The sequence below is a fragment of the Heterodontus francisci genome, chromosome 3, assembly GCF_036365525.1.
Source record: "Heterodontus francisci isolate sHetFra1 chromosome 3, sHetFra1.hap1, whole genome shotgun sequence".
In the NCBI taxonomy this organism is placed as follows: domain Eukaryota; kingdom Metazoa; phylum Chordata; class Chondrichthyes; order Heterodontiformes; family Heterodontidae; genus Heterodontus; species Heterodontus francisci.
The window spans coordinates 82,861,040-82,882,863 of record NC_090373.1 but is presented as its reverse complement, the minus strand read 5'-3'; the positions used below and the strand labels follow the sequence as shown (position 1 = coordinate 82,882,863).

The following is a 21,824-nucleotide window of genomic DNA, read 5'->3' as shown; positions in this document are numbered from 1 at the left end:
AAAAGATGAAAAATTTGAAAACACATTTTCACACTCATACTCATTCACTCTTTGCTATACAGTTTTGCTTTGTCCCATCTTTGCACTCAGATATCTCAAAGCAAAATTAAGTTCTAGATAAAGCATCCACAATCCATCAGTATAGTCTGGCATTCTGGTTTTTAAATTTTTCCACAAAGTTTAGGGGGTTATGATCAATATATACCAGTGTCTCTCAGTAGAAATGGCGGATATAGACTTCAATATGCTTAAAACCCAATAAAACCCAAGGTTTCTTTTTCCACTGTTGAATATCTTTTTTGATGTCGGTTTAGCTTTTTGGAAAAATATCCCACTGGCCTTTCTATACCTGATGCATCATCTTGTAACGGAACTGCACCGACCCCAGGTCACTCGCATCAATTTCTACCTTGAAGGGCTTTGTGAAAATTGGAGCAGCCAACTCTGGTTCATTAATCAAAATGGCTTTCAGCCTCTCAAAAGATACTTGGCACTCCCCTGACCACACTACCTTGGTTTTTTTTTTATAGCAAATCTGTCAGTGGAGCAGCTATAGTACTAAAATTGAAAACTAACTTGCAGTAGAAATCATACATCCCCCCCCCCCCCCAAAAGCTCATGATTTCTCATATAGTCTTAGGGGTAGGGAATTCCACCAGTGCTTGTATGTTTGCTGTTCTTGCCAACACTGTCCTTGCCCTACTATATGCCCGAGGTAGATTACTGTCACTTGCAAATTCACTTTTGGCAAGGTTTATTACTAAAGCAGCTGATTGTAATTTTCTAAACTGAGCTTCTCGTTGTTTCAAGTGGTCCTTTCTAGTGCCACTGATGTCAGGCAAGCCCCCACCTGCCAAGAATGAGGAAAATTAATTTCGCCACATGAACATGAATTTTAAACTGCTGATGGTGAAGAAAGAACTTGCTTTAAAAAAGAATTGGAAACTTTGGCTCAAGAGAGACATTAGCATATCAACAGACAAAGGAGCTATTCCCTGCTCCAATTTAATCCACAATGGACTTTTGATTACCAGACATTGAAGCATTCCAGGTTAACTACGAAGATGGCCGAATACACAAACCGATGTGGTCAGGCCAGTTTGGTCACATGACTGACTGTTGGAGTATTTTTGAATTTGAGCTTCCAACAGGGATTTTGAAATCAGAAGGCTGTTAGCTCCTGGACTGAGAACATCACTCTCCTGTCTGCTCTCATCTCGTTCTCAACCAGCTTTGGAAACCATTGAAGACATATGAACCCCAAGAGAGAAAAGTCTCCTCCAGTGAACAAGGTTTAAGAAGAATACTGGGCTCCAATGAAAAGTAAGAGCTGTCTACAATCAAGGACTCTACAGCAAGCTGGAAGCACAAACAGTAACAAGAAACCCCCTTTTAGAGACTGCTTCAAACCTCTCCACTTTATTTTTCTTCTCTTTTCTGTCCCTGTTTGCATGTGTGTATCACGTGTGCATGCATCGTATATCCGTAGGCGTTAACCGTATTAGAGTTTAAGTTTTAATAAATTTCACTTTTCTTCTAAAGAAAACATGGTGTGCTCATTTATTTGCCTTATCATTGGAAAGCTGTGAATAAGGATTCACAAAGGGGGGAGCTCAAAATACAGTGTGTTTATAAATTAAACCCTGTTACAATAAGACCAGGTGAAGACAGTAAAAGACCCCTAGACACCTTTCTCATCTTGTCGTAACACTGTATACCAGCACATGGTCAAGGTAAACCACACAATTAGCAACACTGGCTACCACTTGGTTCATTAATCTCTGAAAAGTGGCTGGGGCATTTTTTTTAGCCCAAATGGCATCACTCAGCATTGTGTGATCGTCTAGTGTGACAAAGACTGATATTTCTTTAGCTCGAGGTGTTAAAGGAACCTTCTAGTATCCCTTTCACAGATCTATTTTTGTAAGAAGCATGGCACTGTCCACTCTTTCAATCCAGTCTTCCAAGCATGGGAATGGGTAGGAGTCTGCCTTTGTTACTGCTTTAACCTTTCTGTAGTCTATGCAGATCCTAGTTGAACCATCAGGTTTAGTCACTAATACCACTGTGGAACTCCAGCTGCTTTGACTGGGTTCAATTAGGTGGTTTTCCAGCATGTATTGAATTTCTGCTTTTACCTGGACCTGTTTCTCTGCACTTAAGTGATAAGGTTGCTGTTTAATAGGAGAGGATTCTGCTACTTCCACATCATGTGTGGCTAAGGCTATACATCCTAGTTTGTCCCTACAGACTTCTTTAAATGCTGTGAGTAGCCTTGTTAGGTCTTCTCATCGTTCTGCATCTAAATATGAAAGCATATTGTCCAATCTCCCTAACAATTTAGTATTAGCTAATCGGATAGTAGGAGGTTCAATTTGAGAATTGTCTAGGCCTCCTTCTGCCTCATCCTCACTATCCCTTTCATTCTTCCCTGTCCTTCCTAGCTGACATACCTGTTCTTGCTTAACCTCCTTCCAGCGATGATATTGTTTCAACATATTGACATGACACAGCCGATTCTTTTTCCAGTGATCTGTGGTGTCAATCAAATAATTTCCTTTACCAATTCTCTTGACCACTGAACCGTGCTTTCAGCGGTTCATCCTGTAAAGGCAGTAATACTAACACTTCATCCCCTGGTTGAAATATTCGGGTCTTGGCATGCTTGTCTGCCCATTTCTTCATGGTTGTTTGGGAAGCTTTCAGGTGTTCCTGAACCATTTTGCAGGCTCTTGTGAGCTGTTCCTGACACACAGATACATAATGTAGCACAGAGGATTTGTCCCTCTGTTCTAAAAACCTTTTATTCAGTTTGAGAGGACCTCTTATCTCATGTCCATAAACTAACTCAAAAGGACTAAAACCGGTAGATTCATTAGGTGAATCTCGAGTGGCAAACAGAAGAAATTCTAGTCCTTTATCCTAATCAGGGGGATATTCATGACAGTATGCCCTGATCATTGTTTTGAGGGTTTGATGGATCTTTCTAAAGCTCCTTGTGTCGGTGGGTAGTATGATGAAGACATGAATGTGTAATATGCAAATTACCCATAACTTGCTGAAAAATTTTAGACATAAAATTGGAACCTTGATCCGACTGAATCTCGGTGATCCATATTGAGTGAAGAACTGGGTTAACTTCTCTACCACTACCTTAGCAGAAATTATTCTGAACAGAATGGCCTCTGGGAACTGAGTATACATATCCATGATAGTGAGTATATATTGGTGTCCCGCTATTGTTTTTGATAAAGGTCCTACACAGTCTACCAACACCCAAAAACTGGTATGGGAATTAGAGGTGCCGGCTTTATGACAGGTTGCCATTTTCCCACAACCTGGCATGTATGGCATGTTTTACAAAACTGCACCACGTCCTTGGAAAGACCTGGCCAGTAAAAATGTCGACTTATCCATGATCGGGTCTTCCAGAACTCCACATGACCCGCTATAGGAATTTCATGGGCTATCCTTAATAGTTCCCAATGATACTAGGGCGGTACCACTATCTGGTGAACAACTGTCCATTCTTCATCTGCAGGTCTGTGAGGAGGTCTCCACTTCCTCATCAGAATCCCATTTTTAATATAATAGCCTTCTGGAACTCCTTTTGCCTCAGCTTCAGTTAGAGCTGATTGTGCCACTTTATTTAACTCTGGATCGGTTTTCTGAGCCTTGATCAGAGAAGGCTTACTGTACATTTCCTTCGGATTATCCAAATCCCCAATGAATGTTGCAGATATTTCACTATCTGTCTGTGGTGCCAATTTTACCTCAGACAATGGAATTTGTTTAGCCATTGCTCGGGTTACTACACATGAAGGAAAATTTTTTTGAACCTTTTCATGCAACTGTTCTGTCTCTAACTTCACTTAGTTTTCCCGTGACTATTGGAGAAACTACTACCAGCCAAATGATTCCCCAGGAATAGGTCAATTCTGTCTGCAGGCAAACAATGGACAACTCCGACAGTTACCGTTCCAGATATTAGATCAGGTGCACCCAATACAAAGGTATGGGTATATACTCCCTGCCAATTCCATTCACTAAAACCTTGGCATTCAGTGCGCTCTCTGGTGGGAAAATTATGTCTTTTCGCAACAGAAGAGTTTGGGTGGCTCCTGTATCTATAACTACAGGTTTACCTGCCTCACTTCAGGGATAATGAGTTACTTTTACTTTTGACAAAAGTTCCCTATAACTCTCCGGTATCTTCTTCACGATCCCTGCACTCGATGTTTCTGATATTTGGACTTACAGCTGCAGTCAGTACTACAGTCTGATCTGTTGTACTCTCGGTTAGGGTCCCTTTCTCTGCATTGGCTTTGTGTACTCAATAAGTCCCGTGGGTTTACCCCGCAACTTCCAGAATTCTGCATGAATGTGTCCCACCTTGTGACAATGATAACACTTAGGCTTGCAGACCTCACTTCCACCCTTAGCTTCTTCCTTTCTGGCCTGGGCAGGCAATCCCGGGGTGTTCCCAACTGTCCCTTCTTGTCCCCGGCTACTTGCCTTCCTTTTACCCTCCCACCTTCTCGGGTTTGTGGGGGTGACAGACAAAAGGTTTTGGCTTAAAAACAAATTTGTAATCATCAGCGATCTCTGCTGCCTGTCTGACTGTTGAAACTTTCTGGTTCTCACTAATGGAGGGTGAGTTTTTTAAAATTCTTCCAGGAGGATTATTTCCCTAAGGTTCTCATAAATGGCCTCTACCTTTAGTGCCCGCATCCAACGATCAAATTAAATTTGCTTTACACTCTCAAATTCTATGTAAGTCTGCCCAGACAATCTCTGGAGGTTCCAAAGTTTCTGCCAGTAAGCTTCAGGGGCCAACTCATCCACAGCGAGAATAGCCTTTTTTGCCATCTCATAATCTGCAGATGCATCCTCGGAAAGCATAGCATAAACTTCATGAGCCCTGCCCATCAACCTGCTTTGCATAAGCAGAGTCCAGCTTTCCTTCGGCCACTTCATCTGTTTGGCTATCTTTTCAAAAGAAATGAAAAATGCCTCTATGTCCCTTTCCTCAAACTTAGGGAGGGCTTGTACAAATTTAAATAGCTCTCCACTGGGACCTGGGCTGGAGCCAGATCTTTCCTCTCCAGAACTTTCAATGGAGTCAAGACCACCCCTTCCTTCCTGTCTTCGTTCCATATTTTTTAATTCAAATTCCCTTCCTTCTCTTTCAGTTTCTCTTTGACATTCTAGTTCAAGTTTTTTCATTATCAGTTCTTTTTGCGGCTGAAGTTTTCTCATTTCTATTTCTTTTTCTTTTCCTTTGTCAAGCTTATGTTTTTCCATTTCCTGTTGCTGCTCAGGCTGCTTCATCTGTAACTGGAATTTTAGCTAATTCAACTGCACTAGCCTCTGGTTTGCCTCCTGCTCCTTCCAGTTTCAAATGGTGTGCCATTACTTCAATTATGTTTGCTTTCTTAGCTCCTGGTTTTAACTCGAACACCAACAGTTCTGCCAAATCTTTTCGTGTAACTTTGCTTAATTTTCTCATATGCATCCTCCTGCCACAGAAAGGTTACAGCAACTGAGGAAGACATTCTGGTAGAGTAAACTTCAATCTACTGCACATGAAACCTGTTTTTTTTTCCTTTTCCTCTTTTCAATTAGTATTACCCCACTTACAATTGTACGTCGTCTGTGTTGGGTTATCCCGCAAAGAGCCCCCAATTATATGTCACAACCGAGGCAGGAGGAGTGCACTGTCTTTTCCAGTTCCACTTCTCCACAGGTCACAACATGTATTTAACTTTTTTCCAGGTTACCAATCTGGTCAATCATAGACTCTTTTTTTTCCTAGAATGAAATACACCAATCGGCTTTCTTTTCTGAACAACAAAATTATCAGTTTATTATAAAACAAGTCTTAACCAGTAACGAAGCAAAGCATAAACACACAGATTGAAATATGAAAGTTCCCTTTTTACCTTAGACCCCTCACACACTCTCTCTCTCTCTCTCTCTCTCTCTCTCTCTCTCTCTCTCTCTCTGTCTCTCTCTGTCTCTCTCTGTCTCTCTCTGTCTCTCTGTCTCTCTGTCTCTCTGTCTCTCTGTCTCTCTGTCTCTCTCTGTCTCTCTCTGTCTCTCTCTGTCTCTCTGTCTCTCTGTCTCTCTGTCTCTGTCTCTGTCTCTCTCTGTCTCTGTCTCTGTCTCTCTCTGTCTCTGTCTCTCTCTCTCTCTGTCTCTCTCTCTCTCTCTCTGTCTCTCTCTGTCTCTCTCTCTCTCTGTCTCTCTCTGTCTCTCTCTCTCTCTGTCTCTCTCTCTCTCTCTCACACACACACACACACACACACACACACACACACACACACACACACACCGGTTAACAAAAAAATAGAGATTTATTCTTTAGAGCTCTAGTTCCAGCATCTATGGAAACTTTTGTCAATTTTAACACAAAAATCCTCATAATTTAACAAAAAAAAATAGAAGCACTTGTAACACACACCATTCGTTACATCTTGCCAACCAAATAATGATCCCTTTATGCCTACTCTCCGTTTCCTGCCGGCTAGCCGATCTTCTATCCATGCCAACATGTTACCCCCATCACCATGAGCTTGTATTTTCTGCAATAACCTTTGATGTGGCACCTTATCAAATGCCTTCTGGAAATCTGTGTACAGTACATCCACCAGTTCCCCTTCATCTCAAGCACTTGTTACTTCCTCAAAGAACTCTGATAAATTGGTTAAACATGATTTCCCTTTCACAAAACCATGTTGACTCTGCTTGATTACCTTGAATTTTTCCAAATGCCCTGTTATAACGTCTTTCATAATAGCTTCTAACAATTCCCTAAGCTAACCGGCCTGTCTCCCTCCCTTTTTCAATAAAGGAGTTGCATTCGCTGTTTTCCAAACTAATGGAACCTTCCCCGAATCTAGGGAATTTTGAAAAATTAAAACGAACGCATCAACTATTTCATGAGCCACTTCCTTTAGGACTCAAGGGTGAAGTCCATCAGAACCAAGGGACTTGTCAGCCTGAATCTCCAACAGTTTGCACAGTACCACTTCCCTGGTGATTATAATTTTTTTGAGCTCCTCCCTCCCTTCCATTTCCTGACTTACAGCTAATTCTGGGATGTTACTTGTATCCTCTATAATGAAGACCGATGCAAAATACCTGTTCAATTCATCTGCCACCTCCTTATTATCTATTATTTATTCCCCAGACTCAATTTCTATAGAACTAACACTCACTTTGTTAACTTTTCTTTTTAAAATATCTATAGAAACTCTTAATATCTTTATTTATATTTCTAGCTAGCTTTCTCTCATACTCTAATTTTACCTACCTTATCAATCTTTTAGTCATTCTTTGCTGTTTTTTATATTCTGTCCAATCTTCTGACTTTCCATCCATCTTTGCCTAATTATATTCTTTTTCTGTATCCACCACCTTCAATATTCACTCCCTTCACCACCGAGGCCCAGTGGCAGCATCTACAAGATGCACTGCAGCAACTCACCAAGGGTCCTTCGACAGCACCTTCCAAACCCACGACCTCTGCCACCTAGAAAGACGAGGGCAGCAGATGCATGGGAACGCCACCACCTGAAAGATCCCTTCCAAGCCATACACTATCCTGACTTGGAACTATATATCACTGTTCCTTCGCTGTCGCTGGGTCAAAATCTTGGAACTCACTTCCTAACAGCATTGTGGTTGTACCTACATCCCAAGGACTGCAGCAGTTCAAGAAGGCAGCTCACCACCACCTTCTCAAGGGCAATTAGGGATGGGCAATAAATGCTGGCCTAGCCAGTGATGCCCACATCCCATGAACAAATATTTTTTAAAAAATTAAGGCAACTATGATGCACTGTTCAGATTTTATGTCGGAGTTGAGACCAGAAGTGTTTTTACCTTTTTTATTGAAGACGACTCCTTTCCCTGGTATAACCTAAATCACTTGGGCTTTAAGAACTTAGCCTTTTATCACGATTTCCAATTTTTACTGGTATAGACTTAAAGCATGCACTGGAGAAAAGTAAAAGACCTGCTTCCCATCAGCATGGAATTTAGCATTGTCAATCAAAATTTGGCAGTGAAGGTTAAGGAATGCCACTTTTGATCTTAATTTCAAACACCTTACCTAGATTTGACACATTCAAGAGTAGGAATAAATGGGTCCTTTTCGAGTTGGCAGGCTAAACCGAGTGGGATATTGTGAGGATCTGTATTTGGGCCTCAGCTATTTACAATTTTTATCAATGACTTAGATAAGGGGACCGAGTATAATGAATCCAAGTTTGTTGTCGATACAAAGTTAATTGGGAAGTAAGCTGTGAGGAGGTCACAAAGAGGCTGCGACGAGATATAGACAAGTTAAGTGAGTGGTCAAGAAAGTGGCAGATGGAATATAATGTGTAGAAGTATGAAATTATCCATTTTGATAGGAAAAACAGAATTTTTTTTAAGAAGTGAGAGATTGGGAAACTTCGGTGTTTAGAGGGACCTGGATGTCCTTGTATATGAGTCAGAGAAAGTTAACATACAAGTACAGTTAGGAAGGAAAATATTATGTTAGCCTTTATTACAAGGGGATTGGCATACAAGAGTAAAGAAGTCTTATTGGAATTATTTAGGACCTCGGTGAGACCATACCTTAGGAGCTGAGTACAGTTTTGGTCTCCTTACCTAAGGAAGGGATCTACCTAACTTAAAAGGAGTGCAGTGAAGGTTCACTAGGCTGATTCTTGGCAAGAGGTGATTGTCCAATGAGTAGAAATTGAGTAGACTAGGCCTGTATTTCTGAGAATGGGTCACAGTCTCAGAAATAAGGCATTGGCCATTTAGGAATGAGATGAGAAACGATTTCTTCACTCTAAGGGGTGTGAATTTTTGGGATTCTCTACCCCAGAGAACTGTAGGTGCTAGGTTGTTGAGTATATACAAGAGAGAGGTTGATAGATTTTTAGATACTAAGGAAATTCAGGGAAATGGGGATAGTGCGTCAAGGTGTAGTTGAGGTAGAAGATTAGCTATGATTTTATTGAATGGCAAAACAGGCTTGACAGATCGAATGGCCTCGTCCACCTTCTATTTCTTATAATAAATATTGAATGGTGGAAAGTTAACTTAAATGAACCTTTAATAGAACTGGGTTGTGTAACCACCACACTTAGTGGCATCTGTTAGCTGTTAGGAAATTCTTTTTTCATCTTTACATCAATATGAGAGACTTGGCATGATTCTCAAAAGGGAAACATTGGATGATTTGGTTAGCTTTCCTAATGCTTATTATCCTTCACTTACCCCAGCCAGTACTGATATCTTTTCAAACTTGTTTAGCTTTGCCTCAGAGAATTGGAAATTCTGTTTTTTAAAAAAAGTTATAGAATGGTTGAATTCGAGGCATTTGGAAAAATATTGTCGATTTTAGTCTGATTCCAAAATTGAGCAACTGCTGTAGTGCAAATTAAGCTTTGGAAATCTGAATGTGCACTCTGGCTTTCAATTAAGCAATTAATCACAATATTGTAGTTTATTTTAGTGTGTAGTACTGAATATAATTAAGCCAAGTGATGGTGTAGTTTTTAATCCAAACAATATGTATTCAAATAAGCTGTAAAATAACACCCTTTATATTTTTAAGTTTTGTTCACAATAGCAACCAGAATGTGAATCTCTGCTCCATGAAAAGTCAAAGTGAAGCAATTGGAAAAGATTTCTGGAGTGCACCAAATACTTATATTTGATGTAATTTATTTCCGTATTTCTTTAGTCTTTCATCCAGTGGAATGCTCGTACTGTCGCAGTGAGAGCATGATGGGTTTCCGGTACCGTTGCCAACAATGCCACAACTACCAACTTTGTCAGACTTGCTTTTGGCGGGGTTATGCTAGTGGCTCCCATAGCAACCAGCACCAAATGAAGGAGCACTCCTCTTGGGTGAGTAAAAGAATACACGTCATTTGTTAATAGTATGCTTTATGATGTGAGTAATTACTTGCGTCTCTAAATATCCAAATTACTCTTTGCAGGCAAGGTGCACACTTTGGGTCCATACAGTGACTCCATCCCTTATTTGCTTTTTTAACTGTACTTAAGCATTGTTGGAACAGTTTTATAGATGAATTTACTGTAACCCTGGATTGTTTCTTTGTTCATAATGCTGTATGGCTGTTCAATTGAACATGTACGCCCTTTGATGTTCCTTTCATAATTAAGCCACATTTAATTATGTGTGCCATCTATTCAACAGTTTTGTATAAAGTCCAGATCTGTATCTAGTTACAATGTCACTTGGCTCCCATTTTTTAAATCATTTTTAAATGTGGGAATTTTGATAACTTTAACACTCCTGTACTACCACCACCACCACCACCACTCCATCTAACTCAATTGATGTTTACTGTGTTAAAAATAGCAACAGTTTCAAATCCAACCCCTGAAAAATCCCATATATGTGGCTATCCTTTGTTTTCTGTTTTTAAGTTTCTCTGTCGATTTTGTTTAAACCTTCTATCCCATGACACGTAATCTCAGCCATTAATCATCACTGTGCAATTTGTTAGTTGATTTCCGGAAATCCAAGAAAGATAGGTTGCATTACCCTATCGGTGAGCTCTCCGGTAGGTGAGTTAAATGTGATCCTTCGTTCTTCAATCCACACTTAGCATTGAGTCATGCTTTTCACGGGGATGCAGGGAGGAGCAGAGATGAATGGCATGGTGTGCTTGGTGCTTTTTTCTTTCTTCGTCTGTTGGATGTGGGCATTGCTAGCTCGGCCAGCATTTATTGCCCATCCCTAATTGCCCTTGAGAAGGTGGTGGTGAGCTGCCTTCTTGAACTGTTGCAGTCCATGTGGGGTAGGTGCACCAACAGTGCTGTTAGGAAGGGAGTGGAACAGTGGCGCAGTGGTTAGCACTGCAGCCTCACGGCTCTAGTGACCCGGGTTCAGTTCTGGGTACTGCCTGTGAGGAGTTTGCAAGTTCTCCCTGTGACCGCGTGGGTTTCCGCTGGGTGCTCCAGTTTCCTTCCACAGCCAAAGACTTCCAAGTTGATAGGTAAATTGGCCATTGTAAATTGCCCCTAGTGTAGGTAGGTGGTAGGAGAATTGAGGGAATGTGGGGATGTGGTAGGGAATATGGGATTAATGTAGGATTAGCATAAAAATGGGTGGTTGATGGTTGGCACAGACTCAGTGCACCGAAGGGCCTGTTTCAGTGCTGTATCCCTCTATGACTCTGAGTTCCAGGATTTTGACCCAGCGACAGTGAAAGAATGGTGATATAGTTCCAAGTCAGGATGGTGTGTGGCTTGGAGGGGAACTTGCAGGTAGTGGTGTTCCCATGCAACTGCTGCCCTTGTCGGTCTAGGTGATGGAAGTTGTGGGTTTGAAAGGTGCTGCCGAAGGAGCTTTGGTGCATTGCTGCGGTGCATCTTTTAGATGGTACACACTGCTGCCACTGCGTCAGTGGAGGAGGGAGTGAATGTTTGTGGATGGGGTGCCAATCAAGCGGGCTGCTTTTTTTAGATGGTGTCGAGCATCTTGAGTGTTGTTGGTCCTGCATGCATCCAGGCAAGTGGAGAGTATTCCATCACACTCCTGACTTGTGCCTTGTAGATGGTGGACAGGCTTTGGGGAGTCAGGAGATGAGTTATTCGCTGCAGGATGCCCAGCCTCTGACCTGCTCTGTAGACATGGTATTTATATGGCTACTCCAGTTTAGTTTCTGGTCAATGGTGACCCCCAGGATGTTGTTAGTGGGGGATTCAGCGATGGTAATGCCATTGAATGTCAAGGGGAAATGGTTAGATTCTCTCTTGTTGGAGATGGTCATTGCCTGGCACTTGTGTGGCACGAATGTTACTTGCCACTTATCAGCCCAATCCTGGATATTTTCCAGGTCTTGCTGCATTTCTACATGGACTGCTTCAGTATCTGAGGAGTCATGAATGGTGCTGAACATTGTGCAATCAGCAGTGAACATCCCCACTTCTGACCTTATAATTGAAGGAAGGTCTGACTCCAACCAGCGGAGTTTTCCCCCTGATTTCCATTGACCTCAGTTTTGCCAGGCCTCCTTGATGCCATACTCTGTCAAATGCTGCCTAATGTCAAGGGCTGTCACTCTCATCTAACCTCTTGAGTTCAGCTCTTTTGCCATGTTTGAACCAAGGCTGTAATGAGGTCAGGAGCTGAATGGCCCTGGCAGAACCCAAACTGAGTGTCACTGAGCAGGTTATTGCTAAGCAAGTGCCGCTTGATAGCATTGTTGACGACACCTTCCATCACCTTACTAATGTTTGAGAGAAGACTAATGGGGTGGTAATTGGCCGGGTTGAACTTGTCCTGCTTTTTATGTACAGGACATACCTGGGCAATTTTCCACATTACCGGATTGATGCCAGTGTTGTAGCTCTACTGGAACAGCTTGGCTAGGGGCAGGGCAAGTTCTGGAGTACAGGTCTTCAGTGTTATTGCCGGAATATTGTCAGGGTCCAAAGCCTTTGCAGTATCCAGTGCCTTCAGTCATTTCTTGATATCACACAGAGTGAATCGAATTGGCTGAAGTCTGGCATCTGTGATGCTGGGAACTTCAGGAGGAGGCCGAGATGGATCATCCAATCAGCACTTCTGGCTGAAGATTGTTGCAAATGCTTCAGCTTAGACGGAACAAGAGAGGACAGTAAAGCTAAGAGTATAGAAGTACCCAGATTATAGCAAATTTTAATTGCAAAATGGTGGAACTCAATTGGAGCACATTCTCACTTCTGCATTTGAGATTTAATTTGGATCAGCATATGTTTTTATTTTGGTGGATAAAGGACATCATAATACCAGGAAATTTTAAAGCTTTTTTCAAGCTATTTTTTTCTCAGTCAAGTTCAGGAAATATATAAACGCTTCTATTGGTACTCATGATGAGTAAAATTTTCATTGCATTTTGAGTCTTTAAGGCCTCATATTTTTAATATCTATGCGACGTAATGGTTAGCGCTAATTTATTTTGCCCAGTCCAGAGAAGATGCACATTACTGCCTGGTATGGCAAATGTCAGCTCAAAAACACTATTCTTATGCAGACTATATTTTGAATACAAACCAAGTAGGAATCACTCAACAAAGTCTGCATGTTTTGTCCTGAAATGTGCAAATTAAGGTAAAGTACTTGGTAGCACCTACTAATGGCTGTTCCCAGGGCTCTGTCCAAATGTGAAAACCCAATCATGTTAATTTGGAAAGGTTGGTTCAACTATGGGAAATGCCTTTTTCTCCTGTAGCGCAGTTTTCATCTTCAAAAAGGCAGTGAGATGTGTATCAAAAGCAGCATGCTTCCAGTTCTTCAATTCTTCTTGTACCATGTGCATGTGACTTTAAGGCACAAAATCTTTGGGCAAACTATTGGCTGTTGAGCATGTGCAGAAGTAATGCAGCATGTCCACATGGATGCAGGTTCAAGTTGAGTATTATCAGTAGATTTACTCATGGATTGCACATTTGTTGCTTTTGTACCCAAGGTTAAAGCTTGTGCAAAAAGAAAAAATAGTGCTGACTGCTGCATTGCTTCTTTCTGCTGGTAATTTTCATAAGCTTCGTCTCTAATTTCCAGGCTAAATCCCTGACTGATGAATTGCTTTTTGTTCCACTTTCTGAAATGGCAAAAGGGACTGCCTTGTATCCAGTAGGGGTTATCAACAGTCACACAAAGAAATATTGTTTGACCCAGGCAACACTGATATCCCGCATTCAAAATAATACTTCAATATGTGGGCTTACTTTACAAAAGTGGTCTTTGGTACACAGCATGTGGTAAATCCTAAAGAAACTAATGGCATCATTGAAATGGGCATTTCAGAGTATTTAATTGCTGTCAAGTACTGTATGTGACCACACAAGCGTAAAAGTCATATCTCGGGTTTGCTGGTTGTCGGTTTTTCCCTGTACATTGGATTTTCCAGTAAATTCTCATTTTACCATTATGGTATTGCTGCACAGTGTTTTCTAGTCAGCTTCTGGGTCCAGTTTGAGGTAGACCCTCTGTCTGGCCCAACCACAGCCCAGATGTCACAGGTTGTATTGGCCCCAAGCCTAGCTTGGGAGAGTTAAGCCAGGGCCTTGGCCTGGTTTCCTTTTGAAAATATTGTGCGTTTATTTGCAATAAATCCTTCATGTCCTCCCACTGGGTCTCTGTGGCTCAGCATCACATAGCATTTTGTGTTACATTTTTATATGTGTGTGTATTCTCATCTTTGGTCTCCTTGTTTCGAGAGACAATGGGTAAGCAACTGGTGTGGCTATAAAGGCCAATTGTAGAGTCACAGACTCTTCCACAGGCGCTGCAGATAAAATTGTTTGTTGGGGCTGTTACGCAGTTGGCTCTCTCCTTGCACTTCTGTCTTTTTTCCTCCCAACTGCTAAGTCTCTTCGACTCGCCACTCTTTAGCCCCGCCTTTATGGCTTTCTGCCAGCTCTGGCAATCACTGGCAACTGACTCCCATGACTTGTGGTCAATGTCACAGGACTTCACGTCGCGTTTGCAGACGTCTTTAAAGCAGAGACATGGACGGCGCCGGTGGGTCTGATACCAGTGACGAGCTCGCTGTACAATGCGTCCTTGGATATCCTGCCATCTTCCATGCGGCTCACATGGCCAAGCCATCTCAATCGCCACTGGCTCAGTAGTGTGTATAAGCTGGGGATGTTGGCCGCCTTGAGGACTTCTGTGTTAGAGATACGGTCCTGCCACTTGATGCCAAGGATGCTCTCGAGGCAGTGAAGATGGAATGAATTGCGACGTCGCTCTTGGCTGACATAAGTTGTCGAGGCCTCGCTGCCGTAGAGCAAGGTACTGAGGACACAGGCTTGATACACTCGGACTTTTGTGTTCCATATCAGTGCGCCATTTTCCCACACCCTCTTGGCCAGTCTGGAAATAGCAACGGACGCCTTTTCCATGCGCTTGTTGATTTCTGTATCAAGAGACAGGTTACTGGTGATAGTTCAGCCTAGGTAGGTGAACACTTGAACCACTTCCAGAGCGTGGTCGCCGATATTGATGGATAGAGCATTTCTGACCTCCTGTCCCATGATATTCATTTTCTTGAGGCTGATGGTTAGGCCAAATTCGTTGCAGGCAGCCGCAATCCTGTCCATGAGTCTCTGCAGACACTCTTCAGTGTGAGATGTTAATGCAGAATCGTCGGCAAAGATGAGTTCCCTGATGAGGACTTTCCGTACTTTGGTCTTCGCTCTAAGATGGGCAAGGTTGAACAACCTGCCATCTGATCTTGTGTGGAGTGGAATTCCTTCTGAAGACTTGAACGCATGTGAGAGCAGCTGTGAGAAGAAGATCCCAAACAGTGTAGGTGCGAGAACACAGCCTTGTTTCACGCCACTCAGGATAGGAAAGGGGTCTGATGAGGCACCACTATGCTGAATTGTGCCTTTCTTATTGTCATGGAATGAGGTGATGATACTTAGTAGCTTTGGTGGACATCCGATCTTTTCTAGTAGTCTGAAGAGACCACGTCTGCTGACGAGGTCAAAGTCTTTGGTGAGATCAATGAAAGCAACGTAGAGGGGCATCTGTTGTTTGCGGCATTTCTCCTGTAGCTGGCGAAGGGAGAACAGCATGTCAATGGTGGATCTCTCTGCTCGAAAGCCACACTGCACCTCAGGGTAGACATGCTCAGCCAGATTCTGGAGTCTGTTTAAAACGACTTGAGCGAAGGCTTTCCCCACTGTACTGAGCAGCGAGATTCCATGGTAGTTGTTGCAGTCACCGCGGTCACCCTTGTTCTTCTAGAGTGTGATGATATTGGTATCGCATATGTCCTGTGGTACTGCTCCCTCATCCCAGCACAGGCAAAGCAGTTCATGGAGTGCTGAGAGTATAGCAGGCTTGGCACTCCTGATTATTTCAGTGGTAATGCCGTCCTTTCCAGGGGCTTTTCCCTGGCTAGAGAATCAATGGCATCACTGAGTTCCAATTTTGTTGGCTGTTCGTCCAGCTCATCCATGACAGGCAGAGACTGGGCTGCATTGAGGGCAGTATCAGTGGCAACATTTTCCCTGGAGCACAGTTCTAGGTAGTGCTTCACCCAGCGGTCCATTTGCTTGCGTTGGTCAGTGATCGTTTCCCCTGATTTAGACTTGAGGGGGGGCGATTTTCCCATGGTGTTGCAAGTAGTCATTTGCACAGCACCTGACTGTTCTTTGTGCAGCGCTTCTGGCTACTTTAAGTGCTACACATGTTAACTCGCTGGGGGCTTTCTTGTAGTTCAACAGTGCAGCGCGCTTAGCGGCTATGACAGGTTCCAGCTCTTCAAAGTGAGATTGAAACCAGTCTGTATTCTGCTTCTCACGTTTTCCAAAGGTGGTCATTGCTGAGTCATAGATGGCGTCTCTGATGTCGGCCCACTTCGTGTCTCTATCCCCTGCAGGAGTGTTTTGAAGGGCTTTTTCAAGTGAATTTAGAAACTTATGTAACAGCTGTGGATAAGAAATTCTGTTGTGTTGATGTGTGGGCGGCCCTTCTGCTTGGAGTGATGTAGCTTCTTTGGTTTGAGTCTAACTTTGCTGCACACCAGGGAGTGGTCGGTGTCGCAGTCTGCACTGTGGAAGCTGCGTGTGATTTCGACACTGTTTATAGAGGCTTGCCTTGTGACAAGGAGGTCCAGCTGGTATATATATATAAGGGCATGTGAGTGTTGGGATGGCGAGGGAGGGTGTCCCTGCGTTTGCAGGATTGAGGACAATAGAGTATGGAGCTAATATATACATAATATATAAAAATACATTTTTCATTTCAATTCATGTTGAGCATGAGATTCGTTTTAAACACTGCTCCCTCATAAAAGGGGAAGAAGGACTCAAAAATAATAGTTCAAAATGTACAATTCTAGTGCAACTGCAAAATGTTTAAAAAACCTGGAAGTGTAACCTATGTGTACTCTAAGTTAAAGCCTATTGATACGATCCTAGTTATGATGTGGTAACCAGTTTAAAGTTGTATGAAGCAATTCTTTTGGGCCTCCTTATCTCGAGAGACAATGGATACGCGCCTGGAGGTGGTCAGTGGTTTGTGAAGCAGCGCCTGGAGTGGCTATAAAGGCCAATTCTGGAGTGACAGGCTCTTCCACAGGTGCTGCAGAGAAATTTGTTTGTTGGGGCTGTTGCACAGTTGGCTCTCCCCTTGCGCCTCTGTCTTTTTTCCTGCCAACTACTAAGTCTCTTCGACTCGCCACAATTTAGCCCTGTCTTTATGGCTGCCCGCCAGCTCTGGCGAATGCTGGCAACTGACTCCCACGACTTGTGATCAATGTCACACGATTTCATGTCGCGTTTGCAGACGTCTTTATAACGGAGACATGGACGGCCGGTGGGTCTGATACCAGTGGCGAGCTCGCTGTACAATGTGTCTTTGGGGATCCTGCCATCTTCCATGCGGCTCACATGGCCAAGCCATCTCAAGCGCCGCTGACTCAGTAGTGTGTATAAGCTGGGGGTGTTGGCCGCTTCAAGGACTTCTGTGTTGGAGATATAGTCCTGCCACCTGATGCCAATTATTCTCCGAAGGCAGCGAAGATGGAATGAATTGAGACGTCGCTCTTGGCTGGCATACGTTGTCCAGGCCTCGCTGCCGTAGAGCAAGGTACTGAGGACACAGGCCTGATACACTCGGACTTTTGTGTTCCGTGTCAGTGCGCCATTTTCCCACACTCTCTTGGCCAGTCTGGACATAGCAGTGGAAGCCTTACCCATGCGCTTGTTGATTTCTGCATCTAGAGACAGGTTACTGGTGATAGTTGAGCCTAGGTAGGTGAACTCTTGAACCACTTCCAGAGCGTGGTCGCCAATATTGATGGATGGAGCATTTCTGACATCCTGCCCCATGATGTTCGTTTTCTTGAGGCTGATGGTTAGGCCAAATTCATTGCAGGCAGACGCAAACCTGTCGATGAGACTCTGCAGGCATTCTTCAGTGTGAGATGTTAAAGCAGCATCGTCAGCAAAGAGGAGTTCTCTGATGAGGACTTTCCGTACTTTGGACTTCGCTCTTAGACGGGCAAGGTTGAACAACCTGCCCCCTGATCTTGTGTGGAGGAAAATTCCTTCTTCAGAGGATTTGAACGCATGTGAAAGCAGCAGGGAGAAGAAAATCCCAAAAAGTGTGGGTGCGAGAACACAGCCCTGTTTCACACCACTCAGGATAGGAAAGGGCTCTGATGAGGAGCCACCATGTTGAATTGTGCCTTTCATATTGTCATGGAATGAGGTGATGATACTTAGTAGCTTTGGTGGACATCCGATCTTTTCTAGTAGTCTGAAGAGACCACGTCTGCTGACGAGGTCAAAGGCTTTGGTGAGATCAATGAAAGCAATCTAGAGGGGCATCAATATTGTAGTAAACAACTTCATGGGTCACGTTTTTCAGGTGGGGTGGGTTTTTCCAAAAAGAGTTCCAGGATTGAACTGGAAAGTGTCTAAGTTATTTTCACATTTATTGCCAACATCCGAGTATAAATAAATGCATTCAGAGAATACAAACTTCACAGCTCAATTCTGGGAAAGCACTGTTGTGAAAGTTCTGAACTACTTGTTGGAGATACAAATTCATGGATGTTATCTGTCTTTGTTTTGTTTCACCCCATTGAAAAAGCTATTTGATCTCAGTCCCACCCCTTCCATTAGTTCCATACTCTATCATCCTCAATCCTCCAAACCCAGGGACACCCTCCCTAGCCATCCCAACACTCACATGCCCTTACACCTGTGCTCTCACATCCCAGATCCTGTATCAATGGTCCTGGACTGCAGCACCCTCTTGCAGTAATTCCATGTCTATGTAATCTTACCCAATGTCACTAGAGCCCAGGCACCCTGTCCACTGCTCCAAAATTTTAATATCCACTTGCCAATGTCCCAAGACTCCCAAGCATTGCTCCTGGACCCTTCACTTCATTCCACCATCAGCCATTTACCACTGCCTGGCACACCTCTTTCCATGCACACCAGATCTTAAAGCTGTCCCCTCACAGTTTGTAGACCCAAGGCCTCCATCTCTCCAAAGCTCCCAGCCCGAATACCACCGCATTCCTCTCGTACCTGTTACGCAAATGTGCTTTGTTGAATGATAATTTTCTTTAATCCACTGACTGGAGATCTGAATTTGTATAATTTTTTAAAAGACATTAAAAAAAATGACATTGCTAGCAGCTTAAGTTGGCTACCTAATTTTCAACACTGTATCCTACACTGCAATGACTGTGAGGAGGGAGATGAAATGTCTGCTAATTCCTCAGCAAGAACCAAGACCCAGGAAGTTTAAGAGAACTGTTTGTTCTCTTTCTTTTAGCAATAAGAAGAAATGCTGCTAACTACCATGTTTGAATCACTGAGTGACTGTCATGTGACAAGCCTCTTCCCATCTGTGGTTTTAAGCTGGTAGGAGGAATAGATGTGCAGAGTATTTGTTAAATAGTAAGAGATTAGAAAGTGCCGATGTACAAAGGGACCTGAGTGTCCTCGTCAATGAGTCACTGAAAGCTAACATGCAGGTGCAGCCTTTATCGCATGAGGATTTGAGTACATGAGTAGTGAAGTCTTGCTTCAGTTGTATAGAACCTTGGTTCGACCGCACCTGGAGTACTGTGTGCAGTTTTGGTCCCCTTACCTTAGGAAGGATATTATTGCCATAGAGGGAGTGCAACAAAGGTTCACCAGACTTGTTCCCGGGATGGCGGGACTGTCCTATGAAGAGAGATTGGGGAAACTGGGCCTGTATTCCCTAGAGTTTTGAAGAATGCGAGGTGATCTCATTGAAACCTACAAAATAGTTAAAGGGATAGACAGGGTAGATGCAAGTAAGATGTTTCCCCTGGTTGGGGAGTCTAGAACCAGGACACACAATTTCAAAATAAGAGGGAAGCCACTTAGGACAGAGATGAGGAGAAATTTCTTTACTCAGAGAGTTGTGAATCTTTGGAATTCTCTACCCCAGAGGGCTGTGGAAGCTCAGTCATTGAGTATGTTTAAAGCAGAGATTGACAGATGTCTAAACATAAATGACATAAAGGGAAAAAGGCATTGAAGTGGATGATCAGCCATGATCGTATTGAATGCAGGCCCGATGGGCTGAATGGCCTACTCCTGTTCCTATGAATTGGCCAGTACATCCACTTTAAGAAAGAATTAAACCTGTTGTTGTCTAACAAGGAGAGGGAAAAGAGGAAGCCCTTCAGCCCCTCCTCACTTGACCATAACACAACTTACTATCCATTTCCACAGCTGCTGGATCCATGCATCACCTTCTTGTCCTCCCCAGTACTATTATACATCTCCAACCTATTTGTGACTTGAAACAACTTCTTTATCACAAAAGGGGCAGTTTTTTCATCCGATCCCTCCAGAAGGGAGTGGTGTACTGCGTGTGATTTTCTGAAATTTGATCCGTGGCAACTCTTCTCCACTGTGGAAGTGATTGGTCATGGAAACGCTCCTAAAACTAAATGCACAGGTAGACAAACATTGCTAATCAGTTACACTGGTGAGACAGAGGTTCTGTCTGCTCATACACTTGCAATGCGGGATGAAGGATTCAGAGCAATGCGCAGAGAAAGACCAACAGTTTTATTTCTTCTGTAATGTGATATTTTAGAGTTGAATTAAAATGTGGAATGGTGGCTTCAACTTTCTTGCTGCCTCCAATGTACTCGATACTTGGATCTTCCTAATTTCGTTATGAGGACTTAATAGCGTAAACCTCTCTATCTTCATTTAGCTATCTCAATTCACTGAACATTTAGTCAGAGTTATACTGTGAATATTTCTCTATTTCTTCTCTCGCTACTATTTGGTATAGTTTCTTTTGTACATTTGGTCTATGCTACTGTTCTACTTTTATGAATAACTGTTATGGTTCTTTTGAAGCATTGATTATTCAGTGTCCTTTTTGAATGAGGTACTGATGGTAATGAAGTAATTTACTTCAGTGAATTTTGTTGCATTCTTATTGTAATATGCCAAGTCCAAAAATAATTAATTTGCTTCAGGTACAAATCTGGATATTGTGCTTTATTCAATAAATAATCCAACAGATGATTTAAGTGGAGAATAATTTCTGATAAGGGGCCAATGCATTTGAATGTGATGCTTTCCTTTCAGATCACTATTTATGTGTTAGTTTTGTGCCAGATTTCAGGAAATAGACTCCAGATGTGCACAGACATGCATGATATCAAAAAACACAGCATTTTTCTAACAGCTGGACCTAGCACAAAATTGCTCACGGCTGTGTTACATTGTTGAGCTTACTCATTGGATAAATAAATCTCTTGTAACTCATCATGATTCAAGATCTGTACCCACTATCTACACTGTCACGAAATTGCATATTTAATTCAGACTTAAATTATTCCTTATGTTTCATCATGCAATTGGGAGTTTTTGTCATCCCACAGGGAAAGAGGGGGAAGTGCAGTTTTGAAATAGTAGAAGTCTTCCTGCTCGCCAGGTAGACTTTTCTAACTTTTGCGAAGAGATAATGAATGAGGAGAGGTGTTCACACTTAATGTCTTCATTAAGCAAAGGATTCTCTGCTACAACACCCTTTACTGCCAGCTTAGCATGTTTCCTTTCATGAATATAACTTCAGTTTATAACAACTACTGGTCTTCACTATGTATCCTCATTCAATGTGTGTCCTTTTAAAGTCCTGAGCCTTTGGGGAGTATGAAAGAAAGACCATTTATATAGCACCTTTTATGCCTTCAGGATGTCCAAAAGTGCTTCACAGGAAATTAATTGCTTTTGAAAGGCTGTCACCTATTTTGTTGGTCAATGTGGCAGTC

General features: G+C 42.7%; 1 protein-coding gene across 16 annotated transcripts in view; it reads left to right on the top strand.

Annotated features, from left to right (window-relative positions):
* Positions 1–21,824, top strand: part of LOC137357516 (dystrobrevin beta) — a 580,754-nt gene that overhangs the window by 244,166 nt on the left and 314,764 nt on the right. For all 16 annotated transcript variants that reach the window (XM_068023985.1, XM_068023970.1, XM_068023952.1 and 13 more), the window contains one exon: positions 9,749–9,915. In XM_068023985.1, coding sequence (XP_067880086.1) covers positions 9,749–9,915 — 167 coding nt within the window. The remainder of the gene's footprint in view (positions 1–9,748; positions 9,916–21,824) is intronic.